Source organism: Rhinolophus sinicus, linkage group LG15 (genome assembly GCF_036562045.2).
Source record: "Rhinolophus sinicus isolate RSC01 linkage group LG15, ASM3656204v1, whole genome shotgun sequence".
Classification (NCBI taxonomy): domain Eukaryota; kingdom Metazoa; phylum Chordata; class Mammalia; order Chiroptera; family Rhinolophidae; genus Rhinolophus; species Rhinolophus sinicus.
Window position 1 is genome coordinate 25,828,831 of NC_133764.1, and position 23,325 is coordinate 25,852,155.

A 23,325-nucleotide genomic window follows, 5' to 3' on the forward strand; every position below is an offset into this window, starting at 1 on the left:
AGGAAACATTTGATATTGTGGTATTTATCATGAGGGAATAGTGTCACCAGAACTTTAAAGTCTATTCATTTAACAAAGATGAATATTGAAATTCATGCTAACTGTAACTTTACCGTGTTCTTAACCATTTCATTTCAGGAGTCCTGTGTAGTCAGTGAATAATTTAAGTTATTCAGAAATGTGTTTAATATCTAGTTACTAATTTCATAAAAAGGTAACTACTGCTTCTAATGAATGTAGTAATGTACCATTTACTGACAACCTCAACATTTGGAAATCAAAGAATAGTGGGGGATCAAGTGCTTATTTTTTTCACTCAACATTGTACATATTCGGGTGACTTTTTACAAGCTTAATTTCATGAAAAGATTTTCACTTCCTTCTAGATAGCATCGAATTAAAAATAAGGGAGTAGAGATGAAAACAAATTAAGTGATGATAGTTGGTGTGTTATGTGAAAGAAAGGACAAAACGTAAATACTGACTGAAACCACAACAGTCCCATTTAATGTTGGATAACCTTTACAAGTCAAAAACTTTTGGGGCATCATTACATGATGTTTTGCTGATGATCAAAACAAGAACTTGAGTATTAAAAAAATAAATTCAAATGTGTTTTGAACTGAGAGGTTTCAGAATGTTTAACAGTTCAGAAAGTTTCCATCACCACAATTTTGAAGGCTTTTTTCCTTGGAAGTGATTTGATATACTCTTAAATTTCACATACTCTTTGTTCTTGAGGGCGCTGGGTAAGATGCTATTATATCAACCTTTGTTATTATGTGTTCTTCATAACTTCTCTGGGAGAATTAAATGAAAAAAGAGATTATTGTATTTTCAAAGTAGGAAAAAAAATCATGTTTTTGTTATCTTTTGGGGATTATTTTATAACTTTTTTTTTGTATTTCTAAAAAATTATTCACCAAAAGAAATAATTTGTTGCTATTTCATACTTTAACCATAGAGAGGCTTGAAAGATTATTCAAACATTAATCTTACCAACATAAAAAAGAACCTTTTTTTTTTTATAGCCTTAGTCCTCTCCTTATTGGAGTCATAGTAATGTTTAATCTTTCTGGTGGCAATCTGTGAGCGAGTTTTGTTTTTTTTAATGCAGTTAGTCTAACCTCTAGTTCTTTATTTAGGCCATCTCTGTTTATAACAGAAGTTTTACTTATAGACTTAGTACAGGAACAGATTCCTGTTGTGTTGTTCAATTATCATTTATTTAACAACATTTGTTGTGTCTGCACCTGGCCTTGGGCTAATCCTAAGAGAAAGACATGGTTTTTGTTCATAGGAAACGCAAGATGAAATTGACAGATAAACAGAATTTATTATTTTATAAGACAGTGCTGTCATAGCAATATAAATTTCTGTGGGGTTCACATAGAAGGGGCTTTTATATCTGATTACTTATTTATTTAATGAGAGATTGCTCAAAATTTAAACTTCAATTCAAGATTCTGGTGTAATTTTATATGTACTTATAAGGCTTTTCTATAACTATATGAATAAATATATATTGTATTATTAAAAGAGGAAGTTCAGAAATTTAACCTGCTGCTTGCATTTGTTTTAATAGCACACGTACTAAAAATATGCAGTGTTGACCATAGTTTCATGAGTCATTCAAAGATAATACTCTTTAGAAAGTCTTCCTGCTGTCTTTTGAGTGTATGCTGTCTGAGCAGTATCTGCTCTGAATGGTGACTGAATGAGTCATCTCTACCCTCTGATGCTTGAGTATCCTTGACTAAAAATAGGTATCTGCTGCAGATAACTATTAGATAGTCCGTGATTCCTGAACTAGCTCTAAAATCCTAGGAAAAATGGAATGGTAGTTAATATATGGTTGGCAAGACTGAAAGGAGGATTTGCAGGCTTCCAAAGTAGTCTTGCCTCTTGTGACTTCAGAAACATCTTTACACGTTACTGTAATTTTTTTCACTGTAAATGTAGTTTGACTGTATAACAAAGGTGGTAGTTCTTTGTTTTGTTTTTTGCTTGAATAAGTATTAATTTTTTTAAGTACAGGTAGCTCTAAAAGAAAGATCCTATCATTTATCCATTAATGTGCTTTAATATAGATGTTTTTTCCTAACCCTAGCTGAAATATGTCATATTGTGACATATGGAAAATTTTGATTTTTAAGCTGCTGTCTGGAGGGGTTGGGAATTTAGAGCTTGAATCTCTTTGGGAGACAGTAAAGCAGTCCTGGGTAGTTGACCCTTTAAGTGATTTTTACTGAGGAACAGGAAATATGGGAATGTGAGATGTACGAGGGAAGGAAGAAGAGCAGCGCCTAAAACAAACTTTGCCTCTTTTGCTGGGGTCTGACCTAGGCAAGAAAGGGGAAGGAAAGTGTTAGCTTTCTCCTTCTGCACTGTAGGATCCTCTTATTTTCAACTCATGATCAACGTTGTATTTGAGCTAGAGTATCGTAGTAAACATGCTTTAGTAGGTTAACTGTGATGTGTAGTTATTTCTTTAGAAAAGTACAGTTTAAGTTTAGACAACTGACTTACAGATAATTGACTTTTCAGAAACTTATAATTTATGAACTACATGTATAAATGTGTAAATGGCAAATACCGGAGCTCTGAGTTCATTTTGAATTTTGGCCTTACACTATAATCAGACTTAAAATTGTAGAATTTATAATTATAGATTCAAGGGTTGGTTGATAATATTTTACTGTTTGGATTATTTTTCATGTGCAGCTATTCTTTTAAGGTTTCAGGTTCGTTCACCAACTTTCTTTCAAAAATGCCGGGACCAGCACTGGTATATTACTCAATTGGAAGCTGCACAGACTAGCTATATTCAACAAATAAATAACCTTAAAGAGGTAAGCAAAAAAACAAACAAAAAAAAAACATATTCTTTGGATTTAATATTTCATATTATCTTATTTGACCTGTTAACACTTGTAATTAGATTTTGGATATTTATTGCTGTTCGTAGTTGTAGAAAAATCCAATTCTCTTGTTCTCTATCCTCACCACCTTTGAACCTCTAATGCTTCACTGTCCAGTTCAGTAGCCATTAGTCACATATGGCTGTGTAAACTTACGTTCCATAGTTGCACAGCCACATTTTAAATCCTTGTATTGGACATCGCAAATATACGTAGAAAGTTTCCGTCATCGCATAACATTGTATTGGACAGTGCTGCTCTAGTTTGAGGTATAATCTTTTGTGTTTCTCCCAGTGACTTGGGTATTTCTCTTCCCCATGCTGTCTTCAATTTAGAGGATTCAAAGCTGTAGAACAGGGGTGTCCAAACTGCGGGCCAACTGCAGCCTGCGATCCATTTTTTATTGGCCCACAGCAAATTCCAAAAATATATTTAGTTTATTTAAATAAACCACGTACTTCACCTCGAGTGAGTGGCCCGGCTGTTTGTGTATTTTATTGAATATGGCCCTTGGTGAAAAATGTTGAAAAAAGTTTGGACACCCCTGCTGTAGAACAACCGAAAATTGCCCCACCTTGAATTCTCACTATTGTTGAGTTGAGCACTGGAGAGGATCAGTTAATGATTTTTATTTTATAATGGTAAACTAAATTATATAAGGAATGTTTCTTTCTGCCAATGGAAATTGGGGTGGGGTGGAAGGTTTGAAGTGCTCAGAGTGGTTAATAGATCAGGGAGGAAAATATGAACAAATACATACTTTCAGAGATTTTCATATTAAGTGTGCTATTTAATATTTAAAACTGTCTCTAATTACTATATAGTTTGCTAATTCTATGTGTACCTTGGGCTGGGTATGCAAAGAAGGACATGAATAAATTGGGCAGTTTTTCTTTGTCAAAGATTTTTTTTCATAAGCAAAAGGCAGGAGGTGGTGAGCGAGATGGCTCAAGAAATGGTTTTAGGAACATCTGGATATATTTTTCACTTGAAATATATTTTACTCTATCACAGAAACAACTACTTATGACTCATGTTTATTTATGCTGTTTTTGTTTTGAAAGAGACTTACTATTGAGTTGTCTCGAACTCAGAAATCAAGAGATTTGTCACCACCAGATAATCACCTTAGCCCCCAAAATGATGACACTCCCGAGACACGAGCTAAGAAATCTGGGTCATGCGCAGACATGCTTCTCCAGGACGGCCCTACTACAGCTTCTGTAAGAGAGGCCAAAGATGATGAAGAAGATGAGGAGAAGATTCAGAATGAAGATTATCATGTAATAATTAGGCCTGTTTGAGATTTTTTGTGGGTGTGATCAGAGAAGTGAATAAGGTCATGGTTTCCAACATAAGATGTAGAGGAATCAGTGTGCTGAAAATCTTGTGCATTTATTTTCATTACTAGTATATGCCCTTCTGTAAATGTTAATAAGTCAGAAGTTGTTGAATCAAAGTATTTCAAGGTTCTAAAAATTAATTTATTGTAGAAAACTATAGTCAACAAAATAAACTGATGAACATTCTAGAAACTATATAAGTTGTTGATTTTTAAAATGTGTTCTATTTCCATTCATTGAAACTAGTAAGCACCTTATTATTGCATATATAGATAGAATGATTTAGGATTTGGGAGCCTTTGTCCCAGCTATACAATAACCAGAATGAGAATTCAAGAAGTGGTTGTTATTGTTCAATGTAAGACCAGGGATGCAGAGACAAGCATTTTTTGCTATAGTTGTTACTTTTAAGATGGGAGACTACAAGTATACACTAAAATGGAGGAGTCATTGGGAGAGAGCGATTGAAAATAAGTTTAAGGTATTGATAAAACAGTATTTAAGGATATTAATAAGGGTTGGAGCACTCAGGTGAAGCAGATAACCTTTGATAGGATGAGTTAAAGGAAGACAGGTAGGGCAGCTGAAAATTAGGAGGATTTATTTCAAATCAGAAATTATTACAGTGATACTTTTAGATATATAAATAAAGTAGGTTTTATATTTATTTATATATCTGAACATGTTAAAAAACATAATAGCCAATATGTTTTTCTGTGCAGATAGGTGACAGGATTGTACAGTGACCTTGAGGATAATAGAGGTTAGGTAGGACTTGAGGAACGATGGTTTGAAATGTTACTCTGTAAGGAGCCTTACTGGAAGCTGATATGAAATATGTGAAGCATTTCCAGGTATACTGAGGGCCCAGCTGAAACAGGCAACAATAAATTATTAGTGTTACTAGGTAATGTTATTGTGTGATTTTTCTCCAGCCGAGGCACAGGAGCATAGAATTCTGATGATGACATTGTTCTTTGGTGCTTGGTCTATACTGAACTCTCCATTGAGATGAAAATCTCGTATCTTTGCCTTGATCTAGCATGAGCTTTCAGACGGAGATCTGGATCTGGATCTTATTGGTGAAGATGAAGTAAATCACCTTGATGGCAGCAGTTCCTCCGCCAGTTCTACAGCAACAAGTAACACGGAAGAAAATGACATCGATGAAGAAACTATGTGAGTGTCATATTAACTACCATTATAAAGCATCTAAGTGAAAATTACTAGAAGCATATTAACTAAGGCCTAAAAGTGGGGATATTTAGCATTTTTTTCTTGATATAGAGTATCTTATGTGAGTGATCTTGAAGGAAAGACTTGAATTAGTTTCTTCTCTTTTGTCTCTGGGTTTCAAACAGTTCTAGTTTTTGTTTTAACTTTTAATTTTGCATTAAATTCATACTTAAGAAAAGTTGCAAAAACATTAAGAATTTCCATATTAAAAATAACTGCCCAGATTCTTTCCCCAAATGTTATTATTTTGCTTTGTTTTATGTTTCTCTCTTCTCTCTCTATAATTGTTTTTGTGAGACGTTTGAGGTTCAGTGTACACTTCTCTTGTTTCTTATGTAATTACAGTACAGTTATCAAAATCAGGAAATTAACATTGATGTAATACTGTAATCTGACCCTTTAAAACTTTTGCCAGTGATGTCCTTTGGACTAGGATCCAGTGCAGGATCACATGTTGCTTTTAATCTCTCTAGTCTGCCTCAATCTGGGTCACTTAGTTTTTTTTCTTGTTTTTTTTTTTTTTTTTTGATGGCTGATACTTTAGAAGTATAGAGCAGTTATTTTGTAGAAAGTCACTCAGTTTGCAGTAGTCTGATGTTTCCTCACGATTAGGTTGAGGATATGCACTCTTGGCGGGTATACTACAGAGGTGATGATGTAGCCTTTTCCGTGCATCCTGTGAAGGACAGGAGGAGGGTACATGTCTTTAATCTGTCCCATTGTGGTGATTAATTTAGATCAGTTGGTTAAGAGTACTTTAAAATTATGATTTTTTTCCCCTTTGTAATCAGTAAATATCTTATGGGAACGTATTTTGAGACTGTAAATATTTTTTTCTTAATGGATGTTTGTCCATTAATTTTAGCATCCATTGATGACTCTTGCTTGAAAAGGATTACCATGTTGATTGCCAACTGATCTTCTAATTCCATTATTTGTTCTGCGTTTATTAATAGGAATTCTACTTTAAGAAGGAGCTTTTCCCTCTGCTCACTAATATGGACTCATGGATTCTTATATTATTAAATAGTTTAATCCATTTACTATCATAATTTATTGCCCTCATTATTCAAGATTTGGCCAATGGGAGCCTATCAAAGAGCTAACTCCTGTGCCCTTCTGAGATGTCCTCATCATTTTTTAAGCACTTTTTTATTTTCTAGCACTATAAGATATTCCAGGTCCATCTTGTACTTTCTCTGTCCCAGCCCTGGCTTCAGCCATTTCACAAGAATGAGGTGAGAGTTTTAATCCTCTATTTGACTTCGCCTGTATTCCCACAAATTAGCTTTTCGAAATAGACTATTTTGAATAGACTGCTTAATGTTCCATCGTAGCATATATGGCAGATTGTCTAAAAGGGTTGATTAGTTGACATGTGAAGTCTAAGTACCTTTAAGTTCTCAAATCAGAAATTATTACAGTGATACTTTTAGATATATAAAATAGAACTCGATGGAATCAACACGGAAGATTCTTTTAGATGGTGATTCTGTATAATGGAATCTATTTTGCTAATAATAGGTAGATTAAATATGCAGTTCTATCTGAATTTTATTATTTATTTATTTATTTATTTATGGAGGACGCAGCTCACAGTGGCCCATGTGGGATGGAACCGGCAACTTTGGTGTTATTAGCACCACGCTCTAACCAAATGAGCTAACCGGCCACCCCCTGAATTAATTTCTTTGACTGTTATGTCCCTTGAATTTTTTCAAGGTTGTTTTGAGAGCAGTTGGATTTTACAAAAAACTTGATTCATAACCTTTCATTAGATTTACTTTTTAATCCTTTTTCTAATAGAAGGTCTATATACATATATCTACAATAATATCTCAATTGAAACACTTATGTATAATTCATAGAAATAGCACAGTTAATTGTGAGATATTTTGAGCACTCAGGGAATCATAAAGTGTTAGATCTTAGAAATTAAGGTCAATTCCTTCCTTTATAGTTGAAAAATAGGCATACAATTTGAATAATGATTATGATAAATAGCTTTTAAATAATTAGGACACATTTATCAAGTAGGCCTTTTTTTCCTTCTCTCTCCTCTTCCATTACCTTCTCCTTCCTCAGTATTTCTACAACAGTACTATGTATTTCTTCCTGCAATTTTTTTCTTTTGAGATATTTGTAAAATCACATGCAATTGTTAAGAAATAATAGATATTTCATATACCTTTTGCCCAGTTTTCCTCCATGGTAAGTAACATTTTGTAAAACCATAGTACAATATCACAGCCAGGTCATCGACGTTGGATAGTGAACATATGGAACCTTTCCACCACCATCAAGATTCTTCATGTTGCCTTTTTACAATACACCCACTTTCCCCCACTTCAGCAACCCCCAGTCTCCCAGTCCCCACCCTGCAGCCACTCATGTGTTCTGTGTTCCCCGTTTCTATAATTTCGTCATTTAAAGAATGTTATATAAATGGAATTACACAGTAAATAACCTTCAGGGATTGGCTTTTTTAACTGCATAGTTCTCTGGAGACTCATTCAAGTTATTATGTGTATCGATTGGTTTCTTTTAATGCTGAGTAGTATTCTGTGTTGTGGTTGTACCACAATTTGTTCAACCATTCACCATTTAAAGGCCATCTGGATATGGTTTCCAGTTTTTGGCTATTATGAATAAAGCTACTATAAACATTCGTGTACAGAGTTTTATATGGGCATAAGTCTCCATCTCTCAGGCACAAAGGCAGTTACTGGATTGTATGGCAATTGAATGTTTAGATTTTGAAGAAACTGTCAAACAGTTTTCTGAATGTCTATACTATTTTGCATTCCTGTGAGCAATGTATGACTGATCTAGTTACTCTGAATCCCTACCAGCATTTAATGTTGTGACTAGTTTTTATTTTAGCTATTCTAGGTGTGTAGTGATATCTAATAGTGATTTTAATTTGCATTCCTCTAATGCAGGTGTGTCCAAACTTTATTCAACGTTTTTTACCAAGGGCCATATGCGGTAAAATACACAAACAGCCGGGCCACTCACTCAAGGTGAAATACGTATTGCCTCACCTGGTTTATTTAAGTAAACTAAATATATTTTTGGAATTTGCTGCGGGCCAATTAACAATGGATTGCGGACCGCAGTTGGCCTGCGGGCCGCAGTTTGGACACCCCTGCTCTAATGGATAATGGTGTTAAACATTTTTTCATCTGCTTAATTTGCCATCTGTACCGGGGATGCCAAAAAAATGTATACCAGTGGACACTTTGGTCAACGTTGCTCAAGCAGTAGTTCGCCATAATCAGAAGTGTCTGGACACTGATGGTAACTGCTTTGAGCACCTCTTGTCATTGCAGAAGTCAAACATGACTGGTATTCATCTTTTGTTTTTGGTATATATTGAGTATTAGAATTTTAATAGTTTTTTTTATTTCTTAAAATATGTATACATATTTTTGGCACCCTCTGTTTATCATTAGTGAAAGTTCTCTTAGTGTCTTTTGCCCATTTTCTAATTGAATATTTTTAACTGTTGAGTTTTTTTAAAAAATTATGTTAAAATATACAAACATAAAATTGACCATTTTAACCATTTCTAAGCGCAGTTTAGTGGCATTATTACATTCACATTGTTACGACCATCACCACCATCTATCCTCAGAGCTTTTTTTCCATATTCCCAAACTGAAACTCTACACATTAAACAATAATTTCCCCTTCCATCTCTCTTCCACCCCCTGGCAACACTGTTGAGTTTTGAGAATTCTTCATGCATTTTAGATACTAATCCTTGCAAATACTTTTTCCCACTCTGCATCTTCCTTTCATCTTCTTAATATGGTGTTTTGCCAAGAAGTTTTTTTTCTTTCAGCAGTGTTTTGTAGTTTTCAGAGTATACATTTCACACTTGTGTTAAATTCATTCCTAAGTATTTTATTCTTTTTCATGCTGCTGTACATGGAATTGATATATATTTTTTTATTTTCTTTTTGGATTGTTCTTTGCAAATATATGGAAATACAGTTGACTTTTGTCTATTTTTGTATCCTACAACCTTGCTAACACATTTATTAATTTTAATAGTTTTTAGTGGAGTCTTTCCCCCCACTTCATCATTGTGTTTTACTTTTTGTGGGGGAGACTAGAAGGAGGGAGGGGAGGAAAATGGTCCCACTGGAGACTCCACAGTGTATGAGACTGGTACTATAAGGATGGGATGAGATAGCCAGGCAGATTAGATGGAAGGTCCCCAAGATTTTTTTTCCTACTGGTTTCTGTTCTCTAATGAAAATGGTAATATATACATGTATTACCACATGGTATTCCATAAATGTCAGTTGCCTTTTCTAGCAGAGTTTCCCACAAGCTATGCTCTACCCAGACATCATCCTCCTCTTTTCAAGGAGTGAAGATCACGTAGAAAACCGTGGAATTAAAAGTGCAGCAGTTTGGGTAATGCCGTCAGCTAGCTGGCTTAGTGTTGGGCCTTCCTGTCTCCCCATCACCCCCACTCTGCTATGCCAGGGTGGGACTGAGAGTACAGTTTCCCAAGGGGCTTCCCTGAAGCCTAGCCAGCTTGTCCTGGAAGATTCCATGTGGAGGGCTGTAGGTTGCAACTCTTCTAGTGCACTGTCCTTTCTTCTTGGCGATGGTAATTGTAGGGAAAGAAGCAGACAGCTGAAGGGCTGTCTTCAGGATCTCAACAGCCTGGCTTTGCTCAGTATCTTGGAAATTTACATCATTCACAGCTAGGACTTGGTCCCCATCCTGAAGTCCTGCTCGACGTGCACAGTCAGGAATCATCTTGGAGATGAACGTGCCTTGCCGGGAGGCCTTTCCTCCTCGGATATTAAATCCCAACTGAGCTTCAGGGGGCTTCTTTAGTGTGGTGATTCGGGGCAGAAACTGGGTCAATTCATTGCTGTCGTCTGGGTGGTATACTCTTGTGAGGAGAACCCATGCTGGGAGAGTCTCAGAGGCACGCAGGAAAACCAGTGTGTAGTCACCATAAGGAATCTGGCTGTCCCTTTCCACAAGGCCCTGACAGGTCTCAGCGACCTCCGGCTCCCTCACCGCCGGTTAAGCCTGGGCACTGGAAGCAGATGCTCAAAGGGGTCGAAAAGGCCAGTGGATTCTTTAAGTTTTTCTATGTACACAGTATATTATCTGTAAGTTGACATAGTTTTACTTCTATTCCAATCTGGATGCTTTTTACTTATTTTTCTTGCCTAAGTTCACTGGCTAGAATGTCCAGTAGAACGTTGAATATAATTGGTGGGAGTGGACATCCTTGTCTTGTTCCTGATCTCAGAGGGAGAGCCTTCAGTCTTTCACCTGTAATTATGATGTTAGCTGTGGTTTTTCCATAGGTGCTCCTCATTCGGTTGAAGAAGTTCCCTTCCATTCTTAGTTTCTTGAGTGCTTTTATTACGAGAGGGTGTTGGGTTTTGTCAGGAGTGTCTTTCTGCATCTATTCAGATGATCCTGTGGTTTTTGTTTTTTATTCTGTTGACATGATGTATTACATTAATGGATTTTTGGATTTTAAACCAACTTTGCATTCCTGGGATAAATCTCACTTTGCTGTGATAATTCTTTTTATGTTTTGCTGGATTTCGTTTGAGATTCTTTTTATGCCCTAAGTAGTGTTGCAGAGAAACTTTGTGCTCTTAGTGGTGTTACATATTTCTCTGTGGCTCTGTTTTATAGCACGCTTCTCTACCCAGGCAAAATCTCTGAGCGAGCGCTCGGAAGCTGGAGTGAGGGCCAAGGTGTGCTAATTTCTCCCACTTAGAAGCTGAAGCAGTGTGGGTAGGGGAGTTGGCTGTAGATTCAAATCTTTTCAACTTGTCTTCTCAGGCCTTGGACTTCTGCTTTACAAGTGAATTGGGGCAAGGGTGACTTGGGTCTCAGTATTCTCAGCATGCTGCACCCAAGGTAGAGTCTTGGGTCTGGGTAGAAGAAGGGAATCCCCACCTTTTGGCTACATATACCTGACCTTAGCTTCAGCAACAGGTAGCTGGGGAAGGGTGAGAAATGTTGATATCTTATTCCTCCTGGAAGTACAGCCCTTCTATTGGGAGCATAAGGAAATGGGAGCCTTATGTTCTTGGCTGCACCCGTCTGGAGTGGAATTTCTGTATTACTGAATTGGGAGGCAAGGAAGGAGAGGGTTCACGCACCAGAGACTCACTCTTCTTACCAAATTTTACTACACTTTCTTGAGACGGTTTTCATTTGCTGTATGCTCTTAGAACTATTTCCAGAGTCTTCAAATTTTTGTTTGCAAAATAATTTTCACCAGTGTCACTGGAGAACATATCTACAGAGCTACCCATGCATGCTGTCAAGCTGGGAGTTGATCTTAAGACTTTAAAAAAATAGCCCAAACTAACGTTGATGAGTGCTTTTCCATATGTACTTTGCCATTTACAATAAGGTCATACTGGGTTTGGGTCGGAGACACTTCTGATATGAGAGACTTTGATAGGAGGTAACATCTTCTTTTCTGAAATAATATTTTAAGAAAATAGTATTTCATCATGTATTGTAATTTGAGCATCTTTCTTTATTAACCTTAAAATGTAGTGTTTTAAGCCTAATTTACTACCATTAAGTTACTTGTAGACTCTTTGAAGCTGTTAATATAATCTCTTCTGCTTACAGTGGCTCTCAGGTTTTCTATTTTAAAAATTAAACGTTGCCAACCTATTTTGGCCTTTTTTTAAAGGTAGTTTGAACATTAACACTACCTGTATGTGTGATAATGACAAAAGTGTTTTTCTTTATTTTTGTATTTAGAAATGTCCTATCTTCACAGGAAAAAGCTATGCACCATTGCTATAAAATTCATTGAGGTGGGGCAAATAATGTTAATTGTACTTACTTTGAATTTTGTATATTCTTAGGTCTGGAGAAAATGATGTGGAATACAACAACATGGAATTGGAAGAGGGAGAGCTCGTGGAAGATGCAGCTGCTGCAAGACCTCCAGGTACAGAGGCCAAGCCCCACAAGCGGGCTTGTCTTTGCTCTTCTCTGACTGTATCATATTGTAATATGTGGCAGTCACTGCTCTCTCTGCCTGTGGTGTCGGAAGTGCTATGTTTTATATGTGGAGTGTAGAGTATATCACTAATGGTATTTAAAACAATAATAATAACTAACATTCTGGTAAGTGTTCTTATGTACCAGGCACTGTGCAAAAGCACTTTGTATACTTTGTCTCATTTACTTATAAAATTCTGTGAGATAGGTTTTAATATTTACTTTTTATAGCTGTAGAAACTGATATGTAGAGAAATAAAGCAATTTGCTATCTTTTCACAATTTAGTAAACGAAAGAGAGGAATTAAAGTTCCAGGTTTGTCTGAATTCAAAGCTCATGGTCTTATCTGCTGTTTTATACTGTCTTTTTATGATGTATGTCCTGCTTGTATATTGAGCTTGACGGTGGAATAATCTGAATAGACTCATTGAGTCTTTGACTTAAAAAGGACTTTTTGAGAGCTCATTTTATACATGGAGAAAACTCGGAGATTTAGTTGCCCAGATCACATAGGTAGCTGCTGGTACAGCCAGGCTAGAACCTCACATGGTCATTTTCTTGGAACCAGTTTTCTGTCAAATACCTTGCTCCTCCTGGGAAGAACTGACTTAGATAATGGGTGTTTCTTTTGTGTGTTTAGACCTGTTTATTTTAATAGGTGCATCTTGGTTAGAACAGTTATAAGGCAGTTCGTGCTGCTTCTGCTTTCCTGATGCTGCCTGTGGTGTGAGCATGGGCATGTTGTATAGCATGCTTGGGTAACTCAAGTTCTCTTAAATACTGGTCCTCAGTGTTTCAGCTTCCAACCTATGCCCTGTAGTCTTCCTGCTCTTCACTTTATATCTGGGTAATCTCAGGGACATCTGCGTATCAGTTCTGTCCAAATGCTGATTCCTCTTCAAGTTCTGTCTCTAGCCTTTATTTTTCTCATGACTTCCAGACTCATGTTGCGGTCTGGTTTAGATGTCTCAGACTCAGCTTCTTCCAAACAGAAATCATCTTTTCATCTGCCAGCCTGCCTATACAGCCACCGTCTTTGCGATTGGTAGTGCTCTACATCCTTCACCTTTTCCTCTCCCTCAGGCTCTACCCAAATCTGTTGATTCTCTTCCTAAATAGTGCCTGAGTTCATTTGTTACTCCCCTGTTCTTGAAAGGCCACTGTCTTTCAAAACAGCCTTTCATCTGGATTCCTTGTATCCATTATTGCTCCCCTTAATTCTGTTTACCACAGCATGTGTTCAGGATGAGGTTTTTATTCCTCTTCAAATTAATATCTGATCATGTCACTTTTCTACTTAAAAACGCTCTAGTGGATTCCATTTACTTATAGGATAAAGTCCAAACTCATTAATATGGTACACGAGGCCCTTCATGCGCTGGCACCTGCTCATTTCTTCAGCCTTACCTCTCTCACACTCCCATGTCATTTTTCAGCCCCTCAAATGTACCATGGTATCACTCACATCTTTGCTTCCCAACACGTTGTTCCTTCTACCTTCTCCTCAGTCTCAGCATTCTTAACTCCTCTTGCTTTATTTTAGCTTTTATTTCATTTCTTCCTGGAAGTCCTAGGAAACTGCTTGCCCTGGGTATCTTTTCTGCTCTCTCAAATTAACCTATTAGAACCCTCTAGAGCCTATTTAATTCATATTAAACATTATTCTTACTGCTTACTTAGCTGCCCATTTTCCCTCTCATCTCTGCCTCCGTGAAGCCAAGATGATGTGAATCTTAATTTTGTATCCCTAGCACTTAACAGTATAACAGGGATCATTTAATATTTTTCAGAAAAATGTTAAGCAAATATACTTTATAACTAAGTTGTGAGTGTAATTTTCAAGGTTTTAAATTATATAGAAAAATTCAGAGGCTATCTTGATATAAAATGGAAGATGAGTACTGAGTCAAGGTTGTTGAATATTTTTCAGCTTTTTTTTTGTTAGATCTGTGATTTCCTCTCTTAAACTGTTGTATGGAAATTCTTGTATGAAACATTTTTACACACACTGGGTAAACAAGAGTTTACATTTTTCAATTAATTCATCTACCAGATATTTACTGAGCAGTTAACTGGAACTGGGTACTATTTTGCTATCTGGAGCTATAGTATATATAGTGTGTATTCATATACTGAGATGCTACATAGCAACACAAATGAATTTCATAAACACAATGTTGATCAAAGAAGTGGGATGTAAGAGTACATACGTACTCTATCATCACATTTATATAAAGTTCAAAAACAAGCAAAACGACTGTATGGTATTTAATGAGGATGGAGGTTACCTTTGGGGAGGAAGGTTAGCAAGTAACTTTAGGAGGTATTGGGGGGGGCGGTTGGGGTGCCAGTACTTTATGAACATTCGTTAGGCTCGAAGTACTTACATCTGAGACACTTACACCCAGCATGATGGTGTTAGCGGTGAGAGAGCTAACTGAAATAGACACTAAAGTCTTCCATGCCTTTATGGAATATCATAAGTGAGTAGAAAGGATGGGAGGGAGCCAGGGAGGCAGTAGCCAGAGGGCATAAACCTCAAAGGAAAGGAGTTTTTGCTCATTGGTGAGAATAATGACCTAGAAGAGCAGTGAGAAACTGGAGACTGCTAACATTCCTTTCTGTGCTGTGAGTTCATTTAACATGGGCGACTTCTATTTTTAAAGAACCAGATATCAGGGCAGTAGATACCATATATTGGGCTACTGAGCTTATTTACTTACTATTCAGAACCACCTGAGTAACTTTTTGGAAAAAGCTCCTGGGTCCTACTCTGGTATTCTCGTTCAGTACATCTGGGGTGGAGCCAGGAATCTGTAATTTTTAAAACTCCACCAAACTCTTCCAGCGGACTGATATGCATCCTGATTTGTGAACTCCCTTGTAAGGGAATAGAGTTAAGAAGGTTTCAAGATGGAGGAGGGATAGTTTTCTGCCTTTTTAAAATATGAGTTGCAATGTTTACAGAGAGTGGGATGAAAAATTGGCAGTGGGATAATAATCCTTAGAAGAGGAAGAAGTAGAAGAAAATGAGGACATGAGAATGTGAATATAGATGAAAAACATATAAGTAAATAATTGGCCTGAAGCTTCTGAATAATTGAACTTTCTCCTAAGTTATTTTCTGCCAGATCTCTTTGAAATACTCATGAATAATAAGTACTTGATTATTTTATTTCTACATTATCTAAGACTTTGCTTCGTATAACATTTTTAAATGTGTTTCTTTAGGATATATTTAAATAGCTTTATTGAAGGAGTAACATTTTCATACTTGATATTTGCTGGGCACTGTATGAGGCCCTAGAGAAAAGTCAAATGTTTTCTTTGGCTTAAGGAGCTTAGTCCAACACAGGCGATATAAACAGGACATTTGCTTACGGATGTCTATACTACGCATTGGTCATTAACTAGTTGCACTCCAGTACTTAATCCAGCCAAGAAAAAAGCCTTCCAGGCTGTCCTGAACCTGTACATTTTGCTATCCAGCGACCTGGAGAAGATTCTTATCTTGGTGTCTAGTTCCTTGGGATCTGTTGTAGTGTGAGGATTTTTCTTTTATCCAAGACCCCTGGGTTATGGATATATTCTCCTTTGCCTCACTCATGTCCCCCTAATTGTGCATATTGTGTACGTTGTCACCTGTTTATTTCTAGGGCTCAGGACGGGGTTCAGGGTTGCTCCTGAACTCTGGATAGTAATGAGGCCAGTGCTCGGGCACAGTACCCCTCTCTGGCAGTCCAGTTACTTCCTTTGTGCTTCTCATCATGAAAACCTATCCTATCCTAAGATAGGTCCATACGCGAGCATTCAAACAACATTAACCAGTTTACCTTTTCTTTTAAGTATACTTAAATTAGTGCAAATACCATGCATTTTCTACGTCTCTGTTTCTTTTGCAGGTAGTAACCATGGATATGTTGGTGCCAGTAGCAGGATGTCACGAAGAGCACATTTATGCTCTGCTGCTTCCAGTAGTTTATTAGACATTGATCCTTTCATTTTAATTCATTTGTTGGACCTTAAGGACCGGAGCAGTATGGAAAATTTGTGGGGCTTACAGCCTCGCCCACCTGCTTCACTTTTGCAGCCCACAGGTAAAATATTAATGGTTTCCCTTTTTTTGTTCCTCAAAAGAACTCTTCACTTTTAATCCAAGTATTTCATCTAAATGCTGGAGCACAGTATGTTTCTGTAGCAAATTGACTTCATTATCATAAAAATGACATCAATCAAATTAATTTTTGTTACTGTTCAAAGGTCTTTTGTGCAAAAAATAGTGTCAAAATGCCTGGAAGAATGTTTTTATGTTATTTGCCATTTAAATTGTATAATATCTAAGTGACCATTTGATCCATATGAAGTACAGTTTTCCTTTGTGAGTGGGCTTCATGAATACCATAACTTCCAAGTGGAACTGTTTCTAAATTGAATATAGAAAAAGATGGTTTACTCATACTTTGATGTTCAGTAGCCTAAAAATGTATATGTTAGCAGCAGTGTTTTATGTGGTGTATATGCAGAGGTTTTTTGTTGAAGAGAAATTATATACGCACACATATTAAATAATCAACTTGATCTTTTTTAAACTCTCAGGCATAATCGTTTTGAACAGCTAAAGATTTACCTATAAATGACACGTTTTAAAAACCATTTTTGTTAGAAAGCTTTTTAAAATATACTAAACATTTTCTTACCTTCATAAACAATAATATTATAGAAATCAAATCAATGATTTAGAACAGTGATGTTTCTTTAAAGCAGCGGAACTCATTTTTCAATCAAAAATCTAAGGTAGAGCCTCAGTGTAGAAAAATAGAAATAGAGCTGCTCTAGTGGGTCATAGACTCAGAGTCTGGATTATTTAGGCCTCTTCCTTCCTAAGGTATGCTTCCTGAAAGTCTCCACCAGGATATGAAACCACTTGCCTTTCATCTATGTCTAAGTACATTTACCATCATACTTGTACTTTTGTAACACTTAGCACATTGTACATAATTTTGTTTTTTCTGAGGTATTTTTATTGTATAAAACTTGGAACATGAAATTATAAAGAATAAAAATCATACATAGTTCTTGTAATCAATAAATACCTTTTTGTATAAAGTACTTATCACATTGGCAAAGGTTTTGCCTAAATTATAACCAGTGTTGTTTGCAAAGACCTAGTGAAACAGGTAAGTTCTGGTTCTGTAGGTGTGTACATTGGTTTAACCTTTCTGAAGGAAAATTTTATAGCAGGCTTAAACTATTTCTGCCCTTTAATTTTGTGATTTCTCTTATAGGAGTATGTCCCAAAGACAAAACAATCAGTTGTATGAAAATATCCAATAATACTATTAGGGTTGAAAAATTAGTTTAATCATGCAATTGTATATTTTATAGAAAGGTAAAATCATGTTTTTTAAAAATATTTAGTGTTACCGGAAAAAATGCAAGCTGTAGAAACAGAATAAGATGTTCGTTCTCTAAAAATTCAGTTTTCTAAATAAAATAAATGATATAAATGAGATGACTTGAGTTTCAAATCCAGGTGGTTAAAATGACGAGGATGGAGGAAATAGTAGAGAGGAAGAACAAGTCTTGGATGTAAACATCTTTGGTTTTACATAACTATTGAGATATCAAAGTACAGATGCCTAGTAGACAGCTAAAAATTAAGAACTGGAATACAGGTTAGTTACTTGCCTAGAGATGATATTGGGTAATAAAAACTAAGGAAATGAGATTGCAAAAGAGAACGTTTCAAGAAAATATAAGGATAGGGGTCAAGGACATAATCATGGTGAACACTTGTTTCTACTGAGTGTGTGGAAGATGAGCCAGATGCAGAGTCTTTGGAAGGACAAAAACCACGAGAACAGTCATGGAAGCCAAATGATATTAACCTATCTGTGAGAAGATATTAAAAGCAAATGTTGCAGGAAGACCCTGCTTTCTTTTTATTTAAATTCTTGCTTACGTTTTGATGTTTGTTTGGTTCTTTGTGTATTTTTTCCTTTTGAATCTGTATACCTTTCATTTCTCTTTCTTATCTTACTGTATTAGCTAGGACTTCAGTGCGATGTTGAAAAGGAGTGGTGAAAGGGGACATCTTTGCCTTGTTCCTGATATTGGTGGGAAAGCTTTGAGTTTGTCGCCATTACGTCGTTTTTTTCGAAGATATTCTTTATCACATTGAGGAAGTTCCTTTCTAGTCTTACTTTACTAAGGGTGTTTTTAAAATCACAAATGGGTGTCTGATTTTGTCAAGTGCTTTTTGCATGTTGATAATGATGTGATGGATTACATTGATTTTTTGAATGTTGAAATAGTCTTGCATACCTGGGGTCACTTGGTTGTAGTGTATAATTTTTTTTACACATAATTAGATTCAACTTGCTAATTTTTTGTTGAGGATTTTTGCATCTATGTTCATGAGAGAGATTGCTCCATAGTTTTCTTGTAATGTCTATGTTTGGTTTTGGTATAGAGTAATGCTGGCCTCATAGATTGAGTTGGGAAGTATTTTCTCTGCTTCTTTCCTTGGAGTTTATAGAGAATTGGTATAATTTCTTCCTTAAATATTTGGTAAAATTCTCCAGTGAACTCATCTGGGCCTGATGCTTTCTGTTTTAGAAAGCTATTAATTATCCAATTTCTTAATAGGTACAGGTCTGTTGAGATTGTCTATTTCTTCTTGTGAGTTTATTTTCAAGTAATTGGCCTAGTACATCTAGGTTATTAGATTTGTTGGCATAGAGTTGTTCATAGTATTACTTTATTATCCTTTTATTCTTCCTTTCAACTCATATTGAATAAACACCTACTCTCAGACTCACTGCAAGTGCTTAACTACTGTGCTATAAAAGGAGCATCATAAGAGGCATCAGGATAGAACCAACAGGTAATGTAGCTGAACCAGATTATAAGGTACATGCAGTGGTGAGTAGAACTAGAAAGTCAAGTTGGGTTCATTCTATGAAAGGCATTCATAGTGGGCAGTGGAGAATCATTGTTTTAGTTTACGAGTGGTTTGATTCAAACCATATTTTAGAAATGTGAGAGTCCCCAGAAAACTATCAGAAATGGAAGTTTAATCAGGGGTACTATTAATCAGTGGTTCCTAGTATAAGAGGGCAAATTCATACACATCTGTATTTTCTCAATCATATGATTAAAAATATGTAAAGCTTCAGGTAAGGTCTTCAGAATTTTGTGACATAAAAGTTTTGCTTAACCTCTAGGGAATACATTAATCTAGGCAATATACATATAATTAAGATTTTACTTATAGTGTGGCTATGGTAATATTTGGAACCTCGTAAAGTTAGAGTTTATAGGGCTTGGCAACCAATCGGAATGTGGTAAAGAGGACTCTGAAGAAGCTTAGGTGCCCAGAAGGGTGGCAGCATTGACAGATGCTGAAGTCCAGAGATGCTGTAGAGAGCTGTCATACCTGAAGGTTATAACAATAACGTGAGAGAATTTACAGATGAGAGTCTTAATTCTAATTAACCTTGTAACTTGGCCAGTTAAGGATGACTTCTCATTGTCAATGTTGCTTAACTAATAAAGGCTCTTTCTTAAGCACATTGAGAAATCTGGAGGTAGGTGATCTCAAGTTCATCAGATACTTAAAGACAGGGCACTGGGTGAGGGCCTCCTGTGATTGTCTTGCCTCTTCTCTCACGGTAATAGCTCCACGTGTCATGTTTTCACAGAAATGTGTCACTAGCAGGAAGGAAAAGACTGGATGGAAAACAGACCCTATTCCTGCGACCCTGGAGAGCAGAGTTACTAATAATTAACATCACTCTGGAGGCTGACTTCTTGTTTTGGATTCAAGCTCTTCTGCTTACTAGCCATGTTACCTCGAGTATATTGTATAACCTTTTCGTGTCTTTCCTCGTTTATAAAATGGAGATAAATAATAGTACTTACCTCAGAGGATTGATATGAAGATTAAATTACTTAATATTTTTCAAATATCTGACAGTAAGCTCTTTATAGATGTTTTAAAATAAATCAACACAATAAAATCTTCCAATCAGGATTGAAAATCTTTCCCAGAAGTATGCCCGTCCCAGACTTTTGGCTGGCACTGAGTCGTGTGCCCACCCTAACCACTGTCAAGAGGAAGGAGCTTAGACCAGTCCTGGACCCATATCCACTGGGGGTGAAGGAGGGACCTAACCTTCCTTAGCACATTGCTGCCCACCTGATACCTGAACAGAATCTGGGTCCTTTTGGCAAGGTTAGAAGGAAGTGGGGGTATGGCTGTTGGACACACTACAGTGTCTACCTTTTACCGTGTTTCCCCAAAAATAAGACCTAGCCAGACAATCAGCTCTAATGCGTCTTAGAGCAAAAATTAATCTAAGACCCGGTATTATATTATGTTATATTATATTATACTACACTACACCCAGTCTTACAGTAAAATAAGACTGGGTCTTATATTAATTTTGGCTCCAAAAGACGCATTAGAGCTGATTGTCCGGCTAGGTCTTATTTTCGGAGAAACATGGTACTACTGTATTTCCGCTTTTATGGCGAAGGTTGTTGCATTGTGTAAGCAGGCTCAGCTATCATTTCTATTAACAAAGGATTTGTTCTTTGTCAAACACTTAGGTTGCCTGTTGTTCGCTTTAGAAGGCTGTGTGCCTGTGGGTGTGCACATGTGTGGTTTTTTGGGGTGATGAAAGGGGGTGTTTGATCTCTGCTTTGAGTCAGTGTTCTTTGATTTCCAAGATATCTACCTCTTTTTTCATTCCTGCAGTAGAAAGTTTGTGTTTTCCTTTCTCATGCCTCTCATTGTAATATTTGGGTAAGGGGGAAAAATTAAAAACAACTTTAGCTACTTTAGTAGCTGCAGATTCGGACAGGGAGCTATTCTTTTATATGTCCCATGGCACTTAATAGCTGCATCTGCATTGAGTATTAGTTCAGTAAATCAACTTTTTGAATGTAGTTGGTATTTTTTAATATATATATATATATATATATATATATATATATATATATATATAATGTATGCAGATTTAACTAAGTATTTGGCTTTTTGGTTTTTTAAAATAGTTTTAAATTATGACCATAATAAAACCTCAGTGCAGAAAACCTGAGAAAAGTAGAGAAGTATAAAGTAGGAAGCACAGGCACTAGGGCAGCTTTTTAAACATTTAAAGTTAAATATATGATTCAGATTTTAGTGATAATGTGACCCAGATTCTAACTTGGAAGTTGTGAATAAAATTAAATACTTGTGACTATTTTTTTAATGGAATTTAATGTATGCTTTTATTATTGATACCATCTAAAGCATCTTAGCTTATTTACACATCAAATCTGCATATGTTCACGGTACAAAAGTATTGCATGAATGTTAAAGTCTGTATTAACTTGAGTTATCACTTTCTCTCTGAAGCGTCATATTCTCGAAAAGATAAAGATCAAAGGAAGCAGCAGGCGATGTGGCGAGTGCCCTCTGACTTAAAGATGCTAAAAAGACTCAAAACTCAAATGGCTGAAGTCCGATGTATGAAAACTGATGTAAAGAATACACTTTCAGAAATAAAAAGTAGCAGTGCTGCTTCTGGAGACATGCAAACAAGCCATTTTTCTGCTGACCAGGCTGCTCTGGCTGCATGTGGAACTGAAAACTCTGGCAGATTACAGGATTTGGGAATGGAGCTCTTGGCAAAGTCATCAGTTGCCAGTTGTTACATACGAAACTGTAAGTGAAAAAGATCCTATTAGTGCCATTTCTCTGGCATTTAGGAAGATCGACTGCAGGGTTTTATTCAGGATAATATTTAAACATCTCTCTTACAATGAAGTGAGACTGCAAATACAGATAGCCTCTTCTCCCATCTAAAACTGCCTGTGTTTTCTACTATATAATAAAGCTAACATTTCTTGATTGTGTATCCTGTACCGGGCAGTAAATAAGACAAAATCCTTAACCTCATGGACCTTGCTTTTGTGTGCTGGGAATTGGACATTAAAATGTGTGGACAGGTGGACAGAATTTCAGTTGGTAAAAAGTGCTGTGAAGGAAACAGAAGAGTGGGATGGGAAGAGCAGGTGAGCAGTGTGCTACCTTAGTTAGGTTAGTCAGACAAAGTTTCTGAGGAGGCAGCATTTGAACTGAGACCTGAAGGTTGAGGAGGTGGCAGCCATACACAGATCTGTGGGAGCACTCCTGAGGGTAGGCAGAACAGAAAATGCAAAGTCAATGGTAACAGGATTTGCCTTGCATGTTTGAAGGCTTGATGGAAGACCAGTATGGCTGAATGTGGTGAACAAAGCAGAGGGGAGAGTAATAGGAGATAGGTCAGATAGGCAGGCTCTAAGACCTCTATAAATAATTTTGAGTTTTATTCTGGTTTTAGGAGGAAGTGTCAAGAGAATATAAATTAGGAGGGTATTTATGATCTGATTTACCTTTTAAAAAGATTACTTTGCTTTTTGTGTGAAGAGTCTGAAAAGGGTTGAGAATGGGAGTTGTGATATCAGTCAACAGCCTATAACAATAGCTTGTGTGAAATATGGTGGCTTATTCGGTGGCTTATTCAGGTGTTGTGTCAGTGAGTAAATGGACTTCCTGATAGTCTAGCACCCTTTAATAACTGAGATTCTCTTCTCTCCTAATTCTCCCAAGGATGGTACATAACTAGTACTATTTTAGCTACATAGAAGATAACTTAATCCATTACATACAGTGGATATTTTAGACCAGAAGGGCTCAGTTCTTTCCCCCAAGTCGAGTTAAGAAAGGCTGGATAGTGTTTTAAGGAAAAAAAAAACTAAAAATGATGTT

General features: G+C 36.4%; 1 protein-coding gene and 1 pseudogene across 14 annotated transcripts in view; one reads left to right on the forward strand and one right to left on the reverse strand.

The window, feature by feature from the left end:
• The window catches only part of TRIM37 (tripartite motif containing 37), a 162,144-nt gene that overhangs the window by 41,282 nt on the left and 97,537 nt on the right, over nucleotides 1-23,325 (forward strand). For all 14 annotated transcript variants that reach the window (XM_074319740.1, XM_074319741.1, XM_074319742.1 and 11 more), the window contains 6 exons: nucleotides 2,738-2,852; nucleotides 3,986-4,204; nucleotides 5,307-5,443; nucleotides 12,385-12,470; nucleotides 16,427-16,621; nucleotides 21,931-22,239. In XM_074319740.1, the coding sequence (XP_074175841.1) occupies nucleotides 2,738-2,852; nucleotides 3,986-4,204; nucleotides 5,307-5,443; nucleotides 12,385-12,470; nucleotides 16,427-16,621; nucleotides 21,931-22,239 (1,061 nt within the window). The remainder of the gene's footprint in view (nucleotides 1-2,737; nucleotides 2,853-3,985; nucleotides 4,205-5,306; nucleotides 5,444-12,384; nucleotides 12,471-16,426; nucleotides 16,622-21,930; nucleotides 22,240-23,325) is intronic.
• LOC109449739 (PDZ domain-containing protein 11) lies at nucleotides 10,098-10,880 on the reverse strand (annotated as a pseudogene).